The sequence below is a fragment of the Nasonia vitripennis genome (genome assembly GCF_009193385.2).
Source record: "Nasonia vitripennis strain AsymCx chromosome 4 unlocalized genomic scaffold, Nvit_psr_1.1 chr4_random0003, whole genome shotgun sequence".
In the NCBI taxonomy this organism is placed as follows: domain Eukaryota; kingdom Metazoa; phylum Arthropoda; class Insecta; order Hymenoptera; family Pteromalidae; genus Nasonia; species Nasonia vitripennis.
In genome coordinates, this window is record NW_022279638.1 from 5125987 (window position 1) to 5149737 (window position 23751).

At 36.7% G+C, this 23751-nt stretch overlaps 1 protein-coding gene across 14 annotated transcripts in view; it reads left to right on the forward strand.

Annotated features, from left to right (window-relative positions):
- LOC107981432 (putative thiamine transporter SLC35F3) overlaps positions 1 to 16318 on the forward strand; it is a 671722-nt gene extending 655404 nt beyond the window's left edge. For 10 of the 14 annotated variants that reach the window (XM_031928083.2, XM_032601908.1, XM_031928080.2 and 7 more), the window contains one exon: positions 15702 to 16318. In XM_031928083.2, coding sequence (XP_031783943.1) covers positions 15702 to 15816 — 115 coding nt within the window. In that variant the 3' untranslated portion in view covers positions 15817 to 16318. The remainder of the gene's footprint in view (positions 1 to 15701) is intronic. The other 4 variants (XR_004227324.2, XM_031928081.2, XR_004345268.1 and 1 more) reach the window with 3 other exon arrangements.
- The last annotated feature ends 7433 nt before the right edge of the window (positions 16319 to 23751 follow it).

Consider the following 23751-nt stretch of genomic DNA (forward strand, 5'->3'; position numbering starts at 1 on the left):
TTACTTACTCACTGTTATAGATATATCTTAAAGTATGCATGGGCCGTCCCAGTCAAGTCAAAGAGTGGTAATGATGTCACTGCAGCTATGAAGTCGATATTGAAACAAGGACGAGTACCGAAGAATCTACAAACTGACCAAGGAAAAGAATTTTACAATTCAAATTTCCAAAATCTCATGAAAAAGCACAAGATAAACCTATACTCTTCACATAGTAATCTTCATGCAAGCATATGTGAAAGATTCAATAGAACATTAAAAAATACAATGTGGATAGAATTCAGCAAACAAGGAAGCTATAAATGGTTGAATATTCTGCCTAACTTGCTCAAAGCATACAATTCGAGAAAACATCGGACAACAGGAATCGAGCCTAAAAATGTTAACCAGGCAAATGAGAGAGAGGTCAAGAGACGTTTTCCTAATGAAAAGTCACCAGCGAAAAAACCGAAATTCAAAGTAGGAGATAAAGTACGAATAAGTAAGATCAAGAATGTTTTTGAAAAAGGTTATACACCAAACTGGTCTACTGAAATTTTCACAATAACGCGAGTTATAAAAACAAATCCGATAACTTACCACCTCAAAGATTATTATGATAAACAAGTCTCCGGTGGCTTTTATGAAACGGAAATTCACAAAACATTGTTTCCTGAAATTTATCTTGTAGAAAAAGTTTTGAAGAAAAGTGGTAAACGCGTATTTGTTAAATGGTTAGGATTTAGTGACGAGCATAATAGTTGGATAAATAAAAATGAAATTCTTTAATATAACTGTAATATCTATGTATATGGATAAGGAATTAGGTTGTAGTAAATAAAAAGTATTATGTATATTTAAATAAATTTATTTGTGTATTATTATGTACAAGTTACTGAAAAAAAATATATTCTTTTGTAAAAAAACAATTTTGTATACTATTTATTGAGTGCTACTTTCGAACTTGAAAGAACTTCCACCCTGATATTTTAAAAATAAACAGAGATTGTTTGCAGTGCTGCAGAGTGAGTTAAAGAACGCTTCATCTTTTATAATTGCCGATGAAATCTTCTCTGGCAAGAAGACTTGAAAGCTGCTATCAAGTTCGGCAACAATCTTCATACGGAATCTTGTCTTGACTTGTTTCAGTGCTGTCACCATGTACTGTTGATTTTTTTCCAAGTCTGTCGCCTTTTTCCTTGGCAAGAACTCTTGCTCAGCAATCTTATTGAGTGCAGATAGATCCATTCTGAAAAAGTGAAAGTAAGAATGTATGGTAGTGAAAAATATCTCATTGCTAAGAATTGAGGGAGAACTAAGAAATAGAACTTACTTATTATAGGGTTAGGTGAGTCTTGGTCTCTTTTCACAAGGTTGGTTGTTCTCGTTTGCTTCGATTGCTCGAATGTGCTCTCCCTCGTGCTGCGTCTGTTGATATAGCCCATTCCCCACCACAATTTCTGCCCCTTCCATAGCCTCTTGTAATATATCCCTTCTCCGTTCCCGTTCAGAATGTATAGCATCCAATGTTGGATCCCGGTCATGCATTAAATCCCCCATCACATCATATTCGATCCTGATTTGTTCACCTTCATTGCCATAAAGTGTCATCCCCACTCGTGCTTCACTATTTTCATTGGTTTCTTCATTCCCCCTCTCAATTTTCACACCTCCACTGTCATTGGATATTTCATACCCCTTCTCTGCTTCCATCTCCACCTCTCTTTTATCTTGTTCTGCTTCCCCCTTTACTTGAAATGCTGCTTGCGCCATCTGTTCCTCAATAATTCTATAATGACCCCAAGGCAAAGTGTCTGTACTATGGGGTAATAAGTATCTTTTATTATCGTGAGGACTTTTATTCTGTTTTTCAGTATGCACTATGTGCAATTTTGAACGAATGTTGCACTGCTCGCGTTTTATAATAACAAGGTCCTCTAGGCATCTTCGATAATCCTCAAAAGTAATTGATTTCTTCACAACGCTGGATTTTATACCTTTGGCTTTTTTATTGTCTCGGCTCCATCAACTAAAATACTATACATTTTACTTCGTAAACCTATGAATTCAGTCATCATCTTGCCACAGCATTCGTCTTTCATCAATCCAAGAACTTTTTTATTAACTCGTGGAATTCCAAACTGATTATTTTCATCATAATCAGAAGTATCAAACCTGTGGATGTCTTCTTCGCTGTTTCATGTATGAGTAGTGGAAATCGTAAACTAATGTCTTAGACAAATCAAGGATACAAAGACCGACATAGATTGGTTTCTTGATTGTGATACTTGTTCTTTTCAGCTGAATGGCTACCAAATTTTCATCAAAGATAGCGCAACTATGAAAATTCGGAAGAGCTATGCGTGCTTCTGCTCCATATCTTCCCGTGAATTTATTTACTAAACGTACGTCTACACGAGACCGCTCTCGTTCGATGCACTTACCATAGATACCGTTGATTAATAATTTATAGAAGAGTTTTTCGAACTCATTTTTGGCCTGCTTTCTCTTCTCTGTATTAAGTTCAACATATGGTTTGAGCCAGGCCTTCTGCTCAAAACTCAGAATCCTGTGCACCTTTTCCAATCGGAGTCCATTATCTAACGCCTGTTTAAGTGCTCGATAATGAATGACATACCTTGTTTTGTCATCCAGAGTAGTGAGAAGTTTCTTCTGCTTTGAGTCTGGTGGTGCACGGTGTTCTGCACAAAAAGGGAAATCTTGATGTTCATCATGTATCTCTTCAGGATATTCCAAATCCACTTCAGCAAAGTAACCCGTATCAGAATCTGATGCTGCATTGAAAAAATATGGATTTGTCTCATATTTAATCCATTTAAATTTTCCAACCGGTAAATGCTGCACTATTGCCCAGCCATAAAGGTTATTAATATCATAATATAAGAGTGTCTTTGTTTTTTCTTTCTCATCGTATGAAGAACCCATGTACGGATTGTTGGCTTTAGCATACCGATTAGAACACTGGCTTATTCCTCCCCGAATGCCTGCTTCAATAAACATTAGCATGTCAATATCCGTAAGAAGCTCCAATTCTACCTTAGTCATTTTAAGAGCTGCTGAAAATGTTAGCCCAGGGGTCGTGTAAAAGTGAGCAGGACACAAATCATATGCTTTGAGAGATGTTTCTCGAAAACTTTCAAAGACATCAGCTAATAGTAGAACGTCAGTTTTCAAATATAGATCAGAGTACTCTCCTAGCGTTCTTGTATTAAACTTATCCCAGACTTGAATAGCATGCTTATAATCTTCTTCAGCAATATGAGAGTCAGTTAGTTTATTGTAAAACTCGTTCTTTTCTGGCAGTTTTGTCAATTCTAGCTTATCTAATCCATCCACGAAATCATATGGAAATACGTCTTTCCGTCGAAAAAGACCAATCTTCTCATCTGTGAATCCATCTAATTGAAACTCCTTCGTTGCTATCGGCAACATTCTAGCTTATCTAATCCATCCACGAAATCATATGGAAATACGCCTTTCCGTCGAAAAAGACCAATCTTCTCATCTGTGAATCCATCTAATTGAAACTCCTTCGTTGCTATCGGTACATTTTCTAGGTATGATGCAAGTTTCTCTAAAGATGATGGGAGAAAACGCCAAGAATCTATGAATCTAAAGTTAATGTCGCTCCCATCTACATATTTTGTGAAAGAAATATATTTCTCTTTATTATGTGGTAGTAGAGTGACTCGACCTTTCATTAATGTAGAAGTGGCTATCTCTTTTAAAATAAAGTGTATGTCATAATTGAGGTTATGAAAAACCACCGGAATAAATCTTGAATCCTTATAATTCAAATTACATAAATTATGAGCTGCACCTCTGAAACTGAAGAGAAAAGAAGACTTTCTTAGAATCGCCAAAAGAAATTAATTTTCTTGATTAAAATATATAAACAACCTGATAACGTACCGTCCTGTAAGATGACAATGATCTCGGACTGCGAGTTCTTCGGTACGAATTGCTTTTCGACATATATGACAGACTGTACTCCTTCGGAAAGATAATTCTTCTAAATCTGTAAGTTTCATAGGTTTTGGATTCGTGTACAGAAGATTAATCTTCTCTCCTATCAATTTCAATTCTTGAACAAACCATTCTGCAGGCGACCCTCCATCTCCAATATTTTTTCTATATGATTTGTAGCCAGATAATCTGTCATCAAAGCTACATTTCATATAGTATCCTATGCTGTATGCTTCATGAAGTTGAAAAGCATTCTCATTCTCAGTAGGTTTTAATAAACATTCAAAATCAGCATAGATAACAAAAGGAACTTTTTCATTCTTATTGTAATCTTCGAATTTGAGAATGCTATTCTTAGAGTCAGGTAGATTGATTCGACAATTATTCCAATGTTTACAATCATTTTCATGAATTTCCAATATTTTTGCACTATAAAATATTTGTAAACATCTTTCACAGTGATAAGATTTTATATGAGTTTTAGACAGTTGAGAACTCAGAAGACGGGAGATGCTTTTGATCAAAACATAGTGGTATTTAGTCATGATTCCGTCATCAGCACAATTATTTTCTTCACGCTCGTCTATGTAAAAATCTTGAATAAGAAGTAGATTTACACGTTTTTCCTTCTTTTCAGACGAAATGTGACAAGGCGATACTTCAAACTTTGCTCCATACTTTTTAAGCATGTATACGTTTACTGAAATATTGTTGAGTTTTTCAAATTTCGGTATACTTTTTAGTTTTACTGGAAATTCTATATCATCAAAGTTCAACACATTCTCGTGCAATGGATATTGATTAACTCTATTAGCATTTGTTTCACTAGGATATAATGCTGAAAGTATAGCATACTTAAAACACTGATTGTCATTGTTGCGAACATTTAGACATGCTTTTTTCTTCTCTATAAACTTTGGAAGAGGAATATAAGAAGTGCTCTTGATTGGAGAATATTTTTTCATATTTATGCACAAACTTATGATACTCTTGAGAGTCCAGCCAGAGTCCTTTTCCTGAAATTCTTCTAACTGTGTGAGAATAGACTCTTTTATGCTATTTTTGAACCATTCTTGTAAGTCTGTTGATAAGTATGCAGCAGTACTTTCAGTCGTAAAATATTTTATATCTGTTGTTTCTTCTCCATTTTTTTGCATTGAAAATTCTGCGATGAAATCAGAATTAACTTTTAAAGCTTTATACTCTTTTAGACATGCTTTTGCCTTATCTTTGAATAGCAATTGTGCATCATCCAAAAAACTTAAAACGTCCACATGTTTTAAGTTCACTACTACACCAGTCCGTATTCGGTTTTCAAAAGCCGACTGTACATCTCGCCACTCAACTCTAGCATCAGTTTCCTCGTTGAATGCATGACAGATGTGTCATACAAGTTTGGAACTTTTGCTTCTCTCCTCTCGTAAGATTGGATTTGATGATCTTTTAATTCAATTCTTTGATTGTAGAATTGCACACTTCTACCCAATAATTAATATCCTCATTTTGCATTTCATGTATAATCGTTCAAAAATACTGATTGAAGACATTTTACTTTTTGTCTAAAATATCACTGTCACTGAAGTTAAGACTGAATTTCATGACTAAAAATTCATGACTGGATGGCTAGAGAAGACATATCATGGAATAGCGTGGAGTTCTGGAGATATTCCATATCACCGTCTCAATAATATTTTAAAAATCTGTACGCAAGGAGTTGAGAAAATATTTATTAAGGGAGAGCAGAAAGCCCAATCGATGAGAAATATTTTACCAAACATGTAAGTTAAACTTATGTTTTCTATTATCAAAAAGTACCAAAAAGTAACAAAAAAGTATTAAAAAGTATCAAAAAGTATCAAAAAGTATCAAAAAGTATCAAAAAAGTATCAAAAAGTATCAAAAAAGTATCAAAAAGTATCAAAAAGTATCAAAAAAGTATCAAAAAGTATCAAAAAAAGATCAAAAAGTATCAAAAAGCATCAAAAAGTATCAAAAAAGTATCAAAAAGCATCAAAAAGTATCAAAAAGTATCAACGGTTTTCTTACATTATTTGCAGATCAATATCAAATGTGGAAGACTATGGATGTCCACCACTTGAAGAAATACAGAGTCAAATCCAATACTTCTGCTTCAATCACGACCTCTGCATTCGTAGAAAACCCATGTGCGCCATTTATAACGTCGTTGGAATACGGACTTGGCTGCTAGATTACTTACATGATTCGTTTGGCCAAGATGAAGTAGATAGCAGTAATGTTAAGAGACCAAATATATGCTCTTGCTTGTATTGGAAATAAATTTTTTTTAATAAGAATAAAAAATATATTTTTTAAAAAACTCATCTGTTCTTTATTTTTTTTCCTACTATTTATTACAATACGGACTTTGTAACGAAATACAACGAAGATGAATCAGATAGTAGTAATTTAAAACATGAAAGTAATATATATATTTTTTTATTGCATTAGTTAAATAAAAAGCTTTTATTTATTAATTACATTCTAATATTATTTTTATATTATTATAAATTGCTAATCGAGGAACGTGATGTCCTCTATTATGCGTGGTGGGATTTTGTGTTGGGATGGACCTGCCTCTGTTTTGCTACTTTCCCTCGAGATGCCGTTGCTGCTGCCTTCGGTGGAGCAGGTGCATTTTCCTTCCCCTTGCTACGATCCAGCCTCAGCAAGCCTCGCTTTGACGAATGGGCATGATCCTTATTAGCATGAAGAGGCGCTTTTACATCTGAAACAAAATAAATATAAACATAGTTAATTTTATGATTTTAATATTACAAAAAAAAAATGATTAAAAAAATATTTATTTATAATTTACCTGCGTTGAACAGCGAGGAAACCGAAAGAGGAACTCTAACGTCTTTCTTGACTTCTGTAACCAAAAAGAAATAACAATAAATTTTTTTTTACAAAACTAAAAAAATCATGCATATACTATTTCATGTGCTTAAGCGGTCGGGAAGTATAATTTTTTTTTTTCGTCTGCTGTGCGGATGTGAAATGACACTTCCCGGCCACTGACACGTAAAATTTATATTTAAAAATATATTTATCACTCACCCGTATTAGAATGCGTTGAAGGCTTTTCTGATTTTTTCATCTCATCACAAGGCTTTTTTATTTGACCTTCTGCTTTATCCTCCGCTTTCCTTTTTCTGCCACTGTCGTTACTGTTGCTGTTGCTGTTGCTGTTACTGTTGCTGTTGCTGTTGCTCTTGCCGATGCTCATTTGCTCTAGTTTAGGCAAACTCGCACAGACCAACGATTTTTCCGGCCAAAACGTGCTACTCGATCCTCGTTTCTTCGACTTTACACTTGAACTCGAGTTTGAACTCGAGCTCGATGAGCTTGAACTCGAGCTTGAACTCGAACGTGAGCGAGAGCCCCTTCTCGGACTTGCACTTGAAACGGGTGGTTAGGACTGCCTGTAGGATACAAATTTTGCATCGCAGCCATTGGAGGTATCGGTGGCACTGCAAAAAAGAATAAAATAAGACTATAAAAATATGACACGAAAAATAAGACTGCATAAAAAAAATAAAAGAATCATATAACAATTATATACAATATCTCAATATTTAATTAAAAAAAAAATCAACTTACGTGAGTCTATGGCGTCTAGCGCCCATGCTGCGTGGTCCAACATCATCATTAGAGTTGGTGCGTTAGATATCAGCAGATATCCTTATGCACTCCCGCATATTACGCAGACCACTTTGCCTTAGAAGAGCCATCCTGTCTGTTACTAATTTTCACTGGGTTAAGAAAAATTGGAGAATATTCTTGAACTGACGCTCTGCAGCAACACCCGTGGTATTTATTTAGAAAAGCACGGCTCTCCCTTTCCTTAACTTTTTGTGAAAATCATATGATTGGAGGAAAACTTTCCTCCTGAATTCTCAAAAACACATCCCTTGCAGTGCTTTTAACCAATCCTAGGCGAGTCAGTAAAATTTTTTCCTACCATATTCTAAAAAAAAAAAAAAAATACGCCTCCACACATTTGACCAATGTCAACAAGTGAGTTTTGGTCACCCTTCGATTTTGCCAGTATGCGCTTACGTTTTCGTATGTTTTCTTAAAATTGACAAAAAAGTATTCATTGGTGACAAATAGAAAAAAAAGGTCCATATCTGCCAAGGGGCCGGTGCGCGCAGTCAGTGGTCCTCCTATTGTCATCGATCTATGTATACCGGTGCAAGGATCTTCTGCGCGCAGTCAATGGGGAGGCTACTTCTTTTGTAATCTATACACATTCACCTGCACACTTTAGTCTGCGGAAATCTATAGTTTCGATTGTAAAAATGTGTGAGATTTTTGGTTTCCTATGAAAAGAGAGAAAATTCTCATCTTTGTAGTTATCTATGAGGCGTGCCTCTAAACTTATTGATTATCTTGAAAGGATATATTGTCCAGCATTAGCTTCTATTGACCTATACACTTCTCTCACGCAAATGATGCACCTTACTGCGAGGATTCGAAATTTTATTTTTTTCCCCATATAAATCCCAATCTTTTCACTTTCATGAGAAACGTGACTACACCTTTCTTGAAAAAAAAGTAGTGGGTTGCATACATGTGAATTTCCACCACGCATTCTATTTTAGAATAATATAGCAGGATAGCTCCTCCTTTCCCTCTCTTCTCACACCAGAAAAAAAGAAAAACTGACCAATAGATTTTTCCGATCAGATGAAAAAAAAGAGGAGTCGAACGCTTACGATTTCTCAATCAAATGGAGAGAGGGATGATCAAGAAAAGGGCCTACAGGAGTAGGGACAACTTATATGGGGCTTATACACACTACGGATTCTAAATCAATTTGAGAGGGGGCATCCAGGGGAGAGGCTTAAAACATTTTGGAAAAATTGAAGGAGGGTCAACTCAGGGATAGGGCTTATACACACCTCGGATTCTAAATGACTTTGAGAGGGGGGGCATCCCAAGGAGGGGGCTCGCATATGATTGGACAGAAGTGGTGATTCAGAAAACCCTCCATCTAAAATACACAGGTCGGATTCTAAATCACTTTTGGAGGAGAGGGGGGTGATCTATATATATATGTGTATGTATGCATGATCTACACTCCTATATATTCATATATATACATATATACATGTATGCAGAGCTGTCTTTAACAAGAACATCATAAGTTCGTACAAGCCATACAGTGCATGGGCATGATAAAACTTCAGCTTCGAAGAGCTGTATCTGTTAAACTATTGACATTTGGACTTTGGGCCCATGAACATTTTTGATCTACTAGTTCAGAACTATTATTTCCCGAAATTACAAAAAATTTGGCCGAAAGCCAGTTTCCATAAGGAAATTGCGGGGTCCTTTAAGAGAAAAATGTTCATATACATTTTTTTTAAATGCATTCCTTCTTGTTGAAAAATCATTGAAGTGTTGAATTAAATATTTTCAACTTAAATGTTCGAAACTTCAATAATTTATCAACAAGAAGGAATGCATTTTACATTGAAATGTATTAGAACATTTTTCTCTCAAATTTGTTTGAAAAATTAAAAAAAAAAAAATTGTTAAGTGAAAATGTGGCAATTTTAGACTTTTTGACTTTACACAGAGCGGAAGCAATTTACTTTATGCGCCCAAATTTTACAGACGTTCTATTTGATATAACTACTAAAATTTCCGCACTATTACGAGTCGCCAAAGTGCGTACAAGAATTCGATACACCCTAATGTCTATGTAGTGTAGAATTTGATATAAGCAAAATGTAACATTTATATTTGATGTATGATACATTTAATTTGTCTTCTTTTCCGTTATCGAGTAATTTTAAGGATACAATTAATTTAGATACATTTAATAAAATTCCTTATAAAAGAAATGTTTTCCATTTAAAAAATTGTATTCAATCGTACTTAAATTTTGACAACATTAATTTTTACGTCTTAAAACTTTATACACCGAAAAACTTATGAAAGAACAGCAACCATTATTTAATCGTTTCAAAAATGAAAATAAATAGAGAAAATTTATAAAGGAAACATTTTTAAATACTTTTAACAATGAAATAAATCAATATGATGAAACATTCCAAGATGATATACGATATTGTACAAAAAAATAATGCAACCTAAATTTATAGAAACAATGGACGTATATAATGATGAAATGATTTTAGTCTATTCATAAATTTTGGAAAAGTAAGATAACAATATATTGTATATGCTTGAGTAAAAGTTTAAGAATCTAAATTTTATTATTTCAAGAAGAACGAGCATATTTTACGAACGGATTTGTACAAAGGAGTAATGGATTATTTAAGTAAAAAAAATGACAATAAAAATTTAAAAATTGGTAAAATAGTTGCTTTGACATCAACATTTTCAGGAAGTCCACGATTATTAAAGCAAAATTTCATTAATTCAATGACAATTATTCAAAAGCTTGGTAAACCAGATTTGTTTATTACGATGACATGTAATTCTAAATGGAAAGAAATTGTCGGAAATTAATGTTCGCATCAAGATGCTATTGCTAGACCGGATATTGTAGCTAGAGTTTTTCGTCATGAAATAAAAAAATGTTTATAATTAATATTTAAAAAAGGTATTTTTTTAAATATATTGCATATATGTACGTTATTGAAATCCGAAAAAGAGGTTTACCAAATAGTAATGGAACAAAAATGGTTGAAAATTCTGTTAAAAATAGTTCATTATGGGTTAAATTTCAACATATGACTCTAAAAGATAATTAAAGAGTAAATCTGGCTCTAAATGTTAGTAATGGAATATATTGAAGTAAATTTGAAAATAATAATGAAATAGTAGAAATAACAGAAGAAATTTTATGTACCAATAATTTTATTAATTAAATTTATGGAAATAATTTCAATGAAAAAAAATATTAATGAAAAAGTTATATTAGCACCAAAAAATGCAGATATACTTAGTATTAATAATGAAATTCTATCAAAAATGAAAGGTGAAGTTAAAGAATGTATTAATATAGATTCAACGCTTAATGCCCTGTTGAAAAGAATGTACAGAGATAGATCTCTGCACAAAATTTCGACCCGATTCTTTTAATTTCCAGAATATTCCTTAAAGCAACAAAAATAAGCTAATGGATGTCTATATGGGTGTTATCATTTGGATGATAACAAAAAACTCTGGTTGTAAACTCCAAAATACTTTTTTTCAATAATTTTATTTAAAAAGAAATTTGTATAATATCTTGTGTAACGATGTGCGAAATCGGGTAGATTCGCGCATCGTTGAAATGCGACGTTGCGCAAGCTTGAGACAAAATTTGGGGCCTCGCGTATAAGTCGTCGTCCGTCGGACAGACAGATAGCTTCCACCCTATTGAAAAATCTCACGTGAGATCTCCAATGAGATCACACGCCAAAATCTCATCTAACTATTTTTTGTTTTTTACGCGTTTTAAACCATTCTCAGTAAATTTGTGACTTTTTAAAAAAAATTTAAACTTAGAAATTTTTTTAAAAATTGGACTTTATTTTTTGTAGTTGAAATTTGTGATAAAGTTCAAATTTTTCAAAAAAGCCACTAATTGACTGAAAATGGTTTGAAATGCATGAAAAACAAAAAATTGGTTTTGACGTGATATCTTACCTGAGATCTCACCTGAGATCTCACGAGAGATTTTTCAATAGGGTTACCATAATAGCGAATGCGTTAGCTCTCGTGTGTGAGACTGACCAAATCGAGCGACGACCAATAGCGTGCGACAAAGTGAGAGTGTGTGTGATCGCAAGAAGAAGACGTCCCTGCCAACTGCTGCTTTTATAGAGAAGGACGACCTGGCCTGTCGATAAGCGACCGAACGTGTGAATGTGTGTAAGTGTGTGGTGCACGCCTACCGAGAACGGTGACAGCGAGTAAGTAGAGCTGAGCCTTTTTATCTGTATCGCGTCAGCAGCAGCTACAGCTTTGCGACTTGGTACAGCGGCACCAAGTAACGGCCTTCTTTATTCTTCCAAGTTGTTCTCTGTTGTTCCCTACATCCTCACCGCTAATACCGCCGCCTCCGCGGGCGTTGCAACAAGCGGTTGTAACGCAGAACTGAGAAGCCGGCTCTGCACAGGATAGTGCGGAGAGATAACACACGTGCAAACACGACGTTTTCCTCCGAAATCGATCCTCGTTACACTTGTAAAATAAAAATGTTTCACAACCAAAGTTTTTTTGTTATCACCCAGATGATGACACCAATATAGGCACTCATTATATTATTTTTTGCTTTTAAGATGTAAAGGGGCGTTTATCTAGCTGCATAGCGCCGCGAAGACGACGCCGTGTCACCGAGTCGATACGCATTATTCGCGCAAATGCTGTTCAACGTGACTATATCGTTACAATGCCGTGGCCGGCTATTGCTTGGTGTGGCTGAGGAGAGCAGCGGACATTAGCCGCTGGTACAATGCTTCTCCTCGTGCTGTGCCGCGGGATAAATCTCGAAATGCAAATGCATGGTGTGGGAAGCAAACCGGTTTTCCTCCTCCCAGCGGTTCGCTCTCTTCTTCACTCACGCTGGTTCGGCGCTACACTGGCTTCATCCACGTAGTGTATGCGTGTGGACCGGCGGGATTGTAGTATTAAGGCTGGTGGCGAAGCTACGCAGTATAGCGTTGCATGGTCTGCTATTCTCTCTCTCTCTCTCTTTCTTTCCGACGGGAACTAGTGGATATCATCCGACTGCTATTTCTCTCTCTCCTTTCTATAAAACAGATTTCCAATTCTATTAGTACCAACTCATAGAGTGGTACAGCCCCGGCAGAGAGTAGCATGGAAGAGAGAGAGAGAGAGAGAGAGAGAGAGAGAGAGAGAGAGAGAGAGAGAGAGGGATTTCTACCTCGACGGTCACCCCGTCGCAAGTTGTAGAAAATAAAATACTATAAAAAAAATAGTCATTGTGTTGGCGATACCATGCGGATGATAGCACTGACATTCATGGAAGTAGACTTAGAAAAAAACAAAAGTCAATATAATAACGTTTAAGCATTTGCATAGAAAAAATGAAAAAATAATCATATTGTAGTTTTGGTGACTTTTCTTTCAATATTTTTCAAATATTTTTTACTCTAAATATCTACAACTTAAGCGCGGAAAGTAGTTATAAGCCCTATCTGCAAATAATATACATGACACATGACTGGCTGCACGATTTGCAAAACGTTACGCAAGAAAATTTTCAATGCCTTAATGATGGGTCTGAAGAACACATCTGCGACTAAACACAATGTAATTTTTAGCCCTAAGAAATTTGTAGGATAACTGTGAGTCTGAAGACGATCTTACGGTCACTTTTGGGTTTAATTTCAGTCAACAAATATTTTACCCTTAACTTTTCGAAAAGGTAGTCAGGGGATAAAGTGAATTATCAAAATGGACCTACAAACGAAATTTAAAAAATGTCGGTTTACTTCCGGTATACTTTCTGTCAACTTTTCTGGTCAACTTCCGGTTTACGAAAACGGTCTGCGATGTGTTAGTGCGCGGCCGCGAGAGATTCGTGACCCGAGGTTAGTAATCAGAAGACAAGCACAATCAAAGAATAACAATCAACATTGATTCACCCCACATTTGTCAGTTGTGTAGACAAAAGACTTCCTTGTCCTCTGATGTGAAAGGCCCACCAGAGAAGAGCTGCTCATGTGTTAAAGTGGATGAGTAGGGGATATTCACTACGCATGCCCTGCACACTTAGGTAAAGCACGCAGCTTCAGGCTAATGTGTGAGGTACTACCATCTCACTACGAGCTTGGGACCATACAGCTCCACCTAAGAACAGGGTACTACCATCCTGATCCGGTGGAACACCTGAAGGGGGGGGGGAGAAGTGGATGATAATATTTAAGTAATAGGTTGAGCCATCGTCATATTGTGTTCATAAATAATAATCATTTATTTTCTTGATTTATATTCACATGCGATACTGGATCTCAGGACCTACAGGAGAAAGGAATGGACTGCACACATACTCTTTGAGAGCCTGGACTCATAGACTACTGGGTATGAAGGAGACCGGAGCGAGAAGCGAAAACTACCCTTCGCAACTTACTCAGTTGAGAGCTAGATCATTAATGCTCGTTGCTGGCTCCAGGGCTCCTTATATACCCGTGCGGCTCCCTCTTTCCTGTGTTATATGCTCACATGCAATCTACCAGCGCATAGGTAGACTATTTACATTTGGCTACTAGTGCCACTCGATCAGTAACTTGCCTTCATGAGGCAAGTTATCTGTTGCTGTTTTCTTATCTCCCAGGTGGAGCCTTCCGTCTCATTACTTCCGTTTAACTTTCGGTCCACCCAAACCCTTAGAAGGGGCAGTTTATAGGATGCAGTGAAATATCGAAAAGTGTCGCGCCTACAGCACGACGCCTCTTAATATAATTGAGGATTTCGATACAAGTGTGCAAAAGTTGATTCTACACGAGTGGGAGGTTTCTCAGGAGGTTTCTTCTGCAAGTGTATTGAACGTTATTTTTCGATACAGGGGAGGAAAAAATAACGATCGAAACACGTGCGAAAAATTGATTCTGCTCTTACGCACTTGTTTCGGAATACGTTATCGTGAAAATTGCATTAAGTGACGTTTTTTATAACATCCTTGGGCCACCCATAGATCCCGCGTACCTGAGTATTTTGCTTGCGCTTATTTTGCTGTGAGTTCACTACAACTTGATAGACGTAATTTTAAGCTCAATCATAAGATCTCTATACAATTAAAAATTTTGGCTTTAAAATAGTTTGCAATTAATGTTTTTATAATCTGTATGAAGTATAAAAAATTATGAATTCATACTTGTATCGACTTCTTTTTAATTCAAATGTACTGTATTATTATTGCGTAATGTAATTATCGCTCCTATTACAAATTTTTTGCAAGATTTGAGATAAGTTCATACGAACGATCATACTTAAGGTCTGGTATAAGATATTGTCCAAGATCGTACACAAGATTTTATCATCGATTTTCAATCACAAGCCTACGTAAGATCTCATACATAATATCTCATACGAAATCTTAGGTTCATGATAAGAAAAACTATCTTCATCAAATATTTATTCAAGATCTTACGCAAAATCGTGTACAAAATTTATTCAAAATTTTACAGTCGATCTTGCGTAAGATCTTGAGTAAATTATCAATGCAAAGGTTTTTCTTTTGATGTTACATAAGATCTTGTATTAAAAGTTACATAGGATATCATGTAACACTTATAGAAGAACCTTTTTTTTTTGATCATTTACTCGAGATCTTACATAAGACATTATACGAAATCTCGAGTAAATAATTAACAAAGTGTTTTTCTTCGTTGATGATTTAATAAGTGAATTATAAGCTCTTACATAAGAATTTATGTAAGATCTCATGTAAGAACTCCTAAAGGTCTTACATAATATCTTACGTATGATCTTTTATACGATTTTACATAAGATTTTAAATGAATATTTGATAAAGATAATTTTTCTTATAATAAACGTAAGATATTGTACAAGTTCTTATGTTAGATCATACGTAGGTTTATGGTCGAAAATTAATGATAAGATCTTGGACAAGATTCTATACGAGATCTTACATAAGATCGTTTATAGTATATTATCTCAGATCTTGCGGGAAAATGTTAATAGGGGAGCATTAGTCTTGATAAAAGCTTATTCATTATACGACATAAATAATGGAAACTATATTTTACAGTAAATATTTTTTGCAGGTGGAGTCGTAGACATAGACACGGAATCTCTGGCAATGCATCTCGAGACATTATTGATTACCGTACTGGATACATAAAATCTCATCTGCGTTCACCGTCTGGTCGAGTTCGATGATAGTTTTAAGTTTCTTTTGTTGTTCTTAGAGAATATTGGATGATAAAAATAATTATAAGAGTTTACACAAAACAAGTTTTTTAGATCTTTGATAAAATACAATTATATTTTTGTTGTTAATCATTAGTTAAAAAAAAATATTTTAATGTATCACAAATTTCTTTAAAGCAAGCTCAATTACACCGATTTTTTACCGTTTACTTATCATTGCTATATACATAATGAAAATATATTAAAACAATTGTTTTTTTTTAACGACTTTTTACCAGGAAATGTTCTAGTTTTCAAATTTTTACTTAAGCTTAAGAAGAAATTTTGTTAAAAATACTGTATCTTACAATTTCTGAAATATTCGTACAAAAAATTTTGCCTAGTATACGACTTCCCACTCTTGCTATTTGACAAATGCTTAATTTACCGAATACATATCTTGTTCATTATTTCTAGAATAGAACTGTTTTTTTAACATAAATACATTTTTTCCATAACTAATATTACTTTATCTGCCCGAATTCATTATTTTTATTATTAATCCAATCCTTGAGGTGCTATCTCCTATAACGAGTTGACTACCGTACACTCGTTATGTCTCTCTCCCTCGATATATTATAAATATATAAATATATCCATGCATCATTTCATACATTATTTGAGCTGCAAGGTAAGTGAGAAAGCAGAAAGCCTAGCTAGCGAACACAGAGAGAGAGAGAGAGAGAGAGAGAGCCACGCGCGTGTGTAAGTGACCGTCAACGTTTTAATTGGTCCACCACATGTCGCGAGCCAATCAGCGGGCGCTGATGCGTGGCTCGTTATCCGTGCGGACTATGAGCCAATCGGGCGCTGGCAAGAAGCGCGAGTCCACCGAGCTCGAAAAGAAACTGAGTGCGAGAACGAGCGGGAAATCCACCAGTTCTCTTCCGAAAGTCGACGAAGCACGCCGACGGGCAAGATAGTTGCCGTGTCCTTCTCTGTCGACTCCCGGTCAACGATTATAGGAGATTGGGAAAGTCTCCCGAGTGTGCGAGAGTGCGCGTGAGTTGCAGGTGCAGCGTGTTGGCACTAGGAAGTGACCATCCTGACGAGCAATGATCTGCCGAGGAAGGAAGCCAGCCAGCCCACAATCACCATCGTGAGGACCAGAGCAGCCAGTAACATCGGCGTGAGACAGCCGAGAAAGCCAGCTGCCACCAGGTCTAGGAGGAGACCAGGAGGCGACGACGGAAACACTAACGTCCACCAAGAGCCTCGAAAAAGTGAGACAGAGAGAGAGAGAGAGAGAGAGAGAGAGAACCGAGAGGAAGAGCCAAGAGAGAGAGAGAGAGAGAGAGAGAGAGAGAGCCGAGAGGAAGAGCCAAGAGAGAGAGAGAGAGAGAGAGAGAGAGAGAGAGAGAGCCGAGAGGAAGAGCCGAGAGGAAGAGCCAAGAGAGAGTGAGAGAGAGAGAACAGTGTGAAAAGACGCGTGTGCGTGAGAGAGATAGAGACAGAGCGCGAGCGGAAAGCCTAGCTACACGGTTGTAGCAAGTCAGGCTTGCCACAAGCTAGAGGCATAGCTCGTTGCAGGTGTGTATGTGTGTGTATATATATGATTGTGATTGTGGTGTGATAAATGAGTAAGAGATTTTATAGTGAGGGTGATTATGAGGGTTATTATGTATTTTAGAGGTTGGAACCACAGGTATGCGGCGCTTATGTGTAATGAATTCCTCAGCGTCTCTGCCGAGAAGGGGGGTATGTCTACTAGTATCACGTCACCCCTCACAGGACGGAGTGCGACGTGGAAGTCGAAGTAGGGAATTAAATTCGATGGTTTGCCAGTATTAAATAGAACTCGCGTCTGTAAGGTGTGATGTACTCATTACTCCTTATACTGTAGATATAACGTATACCTGTATTCACCAGTCTTAGTAGTTTAGTATCAAGTTCTTGTGTTAATTTAAAGTAAACCAGTGAGCAGTAATCTATGATAAGGAAGAGTAGGGCCTGAACAAGATGTTTGCTCAGCCTAAGGTTAGTGCTTTTTCTGAAAAAGTATAACTTGTACAAAAGAGAGTGAGCATGCTTACACACGTGTTTTCCTTACTCTTTCCACGTTAATTTAGAGTCAAGCACCACCCCTAGGCTGTGCACAGAGGATTTAAATTCGACCTGGACTCCCCGTATGTTGATAAAGGTGTTAGCTATTGTAGGTAGAGCATTGATATAGTAGGGCGAGCCCAGGGCGATAGCCTTGGTTTTAGGGAAATTAAGTTTGAGGTTATTTTTTTTAGCCCAGCACTTTATCCTCTCGGCATTAGCGCTCATTTTGACGGAACAGGAATCGAGCGCCTCAAGGTGGCATCGGCAGTAAATTTGCAGGTCATTTGCATAGATCAGATGTGCTATATCTGTGTCCAGAAAAAGACTTATATTATTGATGTACAACGCAAATATTAAAGGACCATGTACTGATCCTTGAAGGACTCCAGTGTTAAGCGGTAAGTATGAGGATAGTTGGTTGCTGTCACTAATGACGGATTGTTATCTACCTGTGAGATAAGAGGCTAGCCATCAGATGCCCTGCTTAGAAAAGCCGCCCGAAAATAGTTAGCTTTCTAAGGAGCTTGACGCGACACACAGTGTCAAATGTCTTGCTAAAGTCGAAAAGAAGATGGGTGACCTTTTTTTTTTGTCTATACCAAGCCTGACATCATCAGTCAGCTTTATTAAGCCGAACTGTATGCTGTTACCGGTATGAAAACTTGTCTGTAGGTCGTCAAGGAAGAGCCTAGTTTCCAGGTAGTAAGAAAGCTACCTGTGTACCAGCTACTTCAGCGCCTTGGATAGAAAACATACGAGTGAAATCAGACGGTAGTCAGTGATAGATTTTGGAGAACTGACTTTGTTGAGTGCGCGCACTAGCGACTTTTTCCAGTCCGAGGAAAAGCTTTATTTGCTCAAGGACAGGTTGAACATACGACATAATATGAGAGCGAGCACTGGCATGGCCTTGAAAACAACAACCTGCGGGATGCCATCGCTTCCCTTGGCATGGAAGGTGAAGTACTGAACCGCAGCCAACACGTCTGATTCCGTGATCTCACTGAAATTGAAGTGGACAGGATATTCCAGACTCTCGAGTGATTGCAGATGTTCATCGACAGAGGAGGCAAGTAGATCGTTGGATATCCTACTGAAGTATCTGTTAAGATTGTCTGCGGAGAAGCGAGACGGGGTGGTTTCCTTGGAGGTGGTGTGTTCCGGACGTAATCAAGGGCTACTAGGGATAAGAGAAGTGCGACGAATTTATTAATATTTATTTTGCCTAGTATTAGTTTAGCGAACGTTTTTACGCCATTCGATTCTCATATGCGCGAATCGACAAGGCGATTCTTGGCTTCAGGCCAATACGGTTAGGAGTGATTTTATAATCATTCCTAGACTGCCACGACCCCCTCTAGGAGTTTTACTCCGCGGATTTTGAGGGTCACTCTCAGTGCGGAGAGGCTAAAGGGCCGATCCGTGACTGCCAGGCTAGAGAATCGAGTGGTGGAAGGCGTTCGCACGTGTATATGACTACGCTTATAGCTATAGATATAGAGGAGCGCGCGCACTGCTTCGAGTCCCTTCGGTAGTCCTCGGAAAAGCGCCTTTTGTTTTAGCGAGCCTGGGTTTTTGGCGGCTCGAGTGCTCGGGTCTGCAGGGGCGCGAGTCTGCGACGCGTCGTCACTTCGCTCTAACTCCTCATCCAGTTCGCTCGAATCCTAAATCCATTCACGTTCTATTGCTCATTTTTAATTAAGTTCTTTTAAGTTTGCGTTTTAGTTATTATTCTTTTGCGTAGTCTATTTTCTCGTTTTTTAATTATATTTATAGTTTATTTCAATATATTTTATAATTTCATAATTATTTGTTTGAGTCTAATTTATTGACCTTTTTACTTGACTTTATTAACTTTATTCCTGAACATGGTGATTCCAAGTTTCTCGAGTTCTCTCCAGATCTCTCCTGATGTCTGTTAAGGTTGATAGCCATGAGTGATAGTAGTTCACTCTGGCTTCCTTGACCTGTTTATGAGCGTTATCTACTGCTAGTCCGTGAAAACACTTGTCCCGAGGATGGCGTGTTCTGCGGAATCTCTTGTAGAGTCTATCTCGCTCAGTTACGAGGTCTCGAAGAGCCGGAGTAAACCACGGGTGTCGTGTCGATCTTGGTGTGACAGTCCGTAATGGGGCGAGTTGGTTGATGGCGTTCGTTAGGTTGGTGTTAAGAATGTTGATTCATGCGTCAAGCGATGAAGTGTCAAGCAGTGACCAGTCACATGTGTTGACGTAGTCCATTAGCTTTTTAGCACTGATGCCTTTATAGTTTCTGTAGGCGTAGGTTATGGGTACTTGTCGTGGGATCTGTACGTCTAGTGTGGCTGTAGTAAGGCCATGTCCGTTTATGAAAGGTGAGTCATTTAAAAGATCGAGCTATGTGTCAGAGTCTTGTTTGTGGTGCATAGCACCAGGATACCGATTTAATAGAGTTTTCCTCGATGAAGGCCTTGATGAACTTGACATCTTCAGAGGAGGATAGTTGATCTGCGTTGAAATCACCCATTACGACTTTCGTGGAGTATTTGTGCATATGCGTGTTAAGCTGGTCGATGAAGTGTTTGCCTTGGATGAAAGGTGCATGTATTGGACGATACACAATTGCCACGAAAATAGGTGGGACTCCCTTTGCAGTGATCTCACAGAAAAGATACTCCGGGTAGCCTGGTCTGCTCGTCCAGATACCATCAGACGATGATATTAGTGTATCAGTAAGCGTGTTATGGATGTAGAGGGCCATTCCGTATAGTAGTAGCGTATATTTAGTTAGTGTGGGAATTGAGGTTATTTTTTTTGTCTAGCCAGGTTTCAGTTACAACTATTACGTGAAAAGAGGGACAAGTAGACAAAAAGAGTCTTAAAATCTTAATGTGTCCCGTGAGAGAGTTCGCATTGAAATGACAAACCTTTAGTCCTTCTGACAGAGTTACCTTAGAATGTGAAGCTTTTGCGGTCGATGAAGTTGATGATGGTGGTTTGGGTGGTATGAAGTGTGTGTAGTTTAGTTGTTTTTGTTGTTGCTGTTGGTTGGTGGTGTCCGGGCTAAAAAACTCTTCAACTGCTCTTCGGTGTCGACGACGATGGCATGGTTACTGTCGATGAGGCGGATTACAGTCTGCCATTCCTCACGTAGGTCCGGCATCCCTCCCTCTTCTTGACCTCTAGCCTGGCCCTGACCCTTAGCTTATGCACCTCTGAAGGAAGGAGCGGGTTGATGTTGATTAGCCCTTAGTAGTCTGGGGATAGAGAAATGAGCTAGGATATTGAAATTTGGTATGCTATAAGATGAAGTGTTCTAGAATATGGTAAAAATAGTCCCGATATTAAAATGTTGTTACATAACTTCAAAAGTGGTGCTCGAACTCGTAAACTTCTGATAAAAATTTATTAATTACCATGCAAAGACTAGAAAAAATAGACAAAATTGATTTCTGCACATGTTTTAAATGTATTTTTTCACGCTGAATCGAACTACCTTGGCTAAATTGCCATAGAATGTATAAGAGAAAAACGCAAATTATTGCTTAAAATCGTGTCATTTGTGTTTTTCTCTTAAGGGGGACACCCTACAGCAATTTATCCACCAGATTTCGATTCAGCGTGGAAAAGTACATCGGAAAATATGTGTAAAAGTAGAATGAAAGTAGTTTTAAAACCCAAATAACTGCCAATGAGCATTTTAAATATGAAAAACACGATTTTAAGCAATAATTTGCGTTTTTCTCGTATACATTCTATGGCAATTTAGCCACGGTGGTTCAATTTAGCGTGAAAAAATACATTAAAAACATGCGCAGAAATTAAATTTGTCTATTTTTTGTAGGCTTTGCATGGTAATCAATACATTTTTATCGAAAGTTTCAATGTTCCAGCACCATTTTTGAGGTTACGTAACAACATTTGAATATCGGGACTATTTTTCCCATATTCTAGAACACTTCATCTTATAGCATACCAAATTTTAATATCCTAGCTCATTTCGTTTGGGGGATTTACGATTTTGACACAAAAATCCAAAAACACGCCACTGTGCGGCGCCTGTAGTCCTTCGTGCGGCTAGGCGCCACCTCTCACGCTCTCATGCTCTCCTGATACCTACTAGCTTTCTGCGACTCTGCAGTTTGCTGAATTTAAACAAAGGGAATTTTATTTTTTGCGAACGCAATGTTTTTTAATTGTGTCTTTTGAATTTTCATACGTGTTTTTTAGGAAGTATTGTAATGTATTTGTAGCATTTCTGAAAATTTTAATGTGTAATTGTTGTGTACTTTGTTAATAATTTGTGTGTTTTCTATGTTGAAGTTGTGTCCTGTGTTAATATGATGAACTGCCACAGGCGATTTCTCGTCCTTGTTTTTGATGCAACGGACGTGCCCTTTTTTACGTTGTTTGAGAGCTCTAGTTGTTATGCCGATGTATGTGGCATTGCAATCTGTGGTCTATCTTGTAAACAACTTTGTTAATGTCATCCCTGTCTATCGTGTTCCTACCTAGTTTAATGTACTTATTGAATTTGTTGTTTTATTGATGAGTGCAATGTTATTTATTTATTTTTTTTTTTTTTTGTAAAATACCTTTAATTTTTGGATTGATATATTTATTATACGGAAAAACTATACTATATGGTATTCGTGGCTTAGTACGTTTTGTGCTATTGTGGCTAGTGTCGTTATTCAAGGGATAATCGTTCGCTATAAGAAATTATTTAATTATGGAGATATTCTGATTATGGAAGAATTTATCTGAAAGTTAGATAGCTTTGTCTACTAGGTTGTAAATAATGGCTATTAATGGCTATTTTTTGTGAAAAGCCCGTCTTCTCAGTGAGGCATCGGCTCGGCTTCCAAAGCGAAGTCAATGCGAGGGTAGATTGGTTCGCAAGGAATCAGAAGTTTTCAGGTTAAAAGTACACTCGCGATTTCGTTCTTTCTTACTTTATTCAATTTTAACAATTTCAATTTTAACTCGAAAATAACGCTCGATAGCAACTATCTAAAGTCTTGTTAATAATTTTGGTTTTTCGAGAACAATAACGTAAGTATGCTAAGTCCGAAAAGTGTCAACAATATTATAAGTGTTTGCAGGATTAAATTTTTTCTAAGTTTTTGATTAATCAAAAATATTCTTAGTCCACACATGGTCGGAAATAGTTTCGAGATGCTATATACTGATACCGGACCGAATTTAGGCAGAGCTTGCGCGTGGTTCATAGAAAAAAAGTTACATGATAGTTATGTTAAAATTAATCAAAAATTGAAAAAAAATCAGTAATATGCTTATAAAACTTTTTCTATGAAATTTAAACCAAATCCCCTCATTCATACCATAACTAATGTACTTTTAAACCATATCTTAGAGTTTGAGCTCATTTGGGCCATTCGTTCCTTTGGAATCTTACGGTAAGTGAATTATGGACTCCCTACTATACGTGGGAATTATAGAGGTATATAGAAGGTCTAAAACCATCAAAATAAAGGTAATTATGTCTAAGAATAGTAATAAAAATTTAGTTCATTTATATAAGTATTTATAAATTTTTAATGAAAAATTTTGATTTTAATTTCAAAGGTGGTGTGCCCCCTTAACAGTAGTGCTCATTTATTTCCAAAAAATGAATCACTGCGCAATAAGTGGTTAAAAGCTATGAAATGTAATAATTGGAGACCTGGAAAATGGAGCAAGATTTGTTGTGAACATTTCAAGTTAACTACTATCATACTGACATCTTCAGTATGATAGTAGTGGTCAGTATATAAATATTTAACAACAGTATAAAAAATATGATCAATCAATTGTAATATAAATTTAACAATATAGGGACAGGAGCTGTAAAAAATATTTTAAAGCCGGATGCGATTCC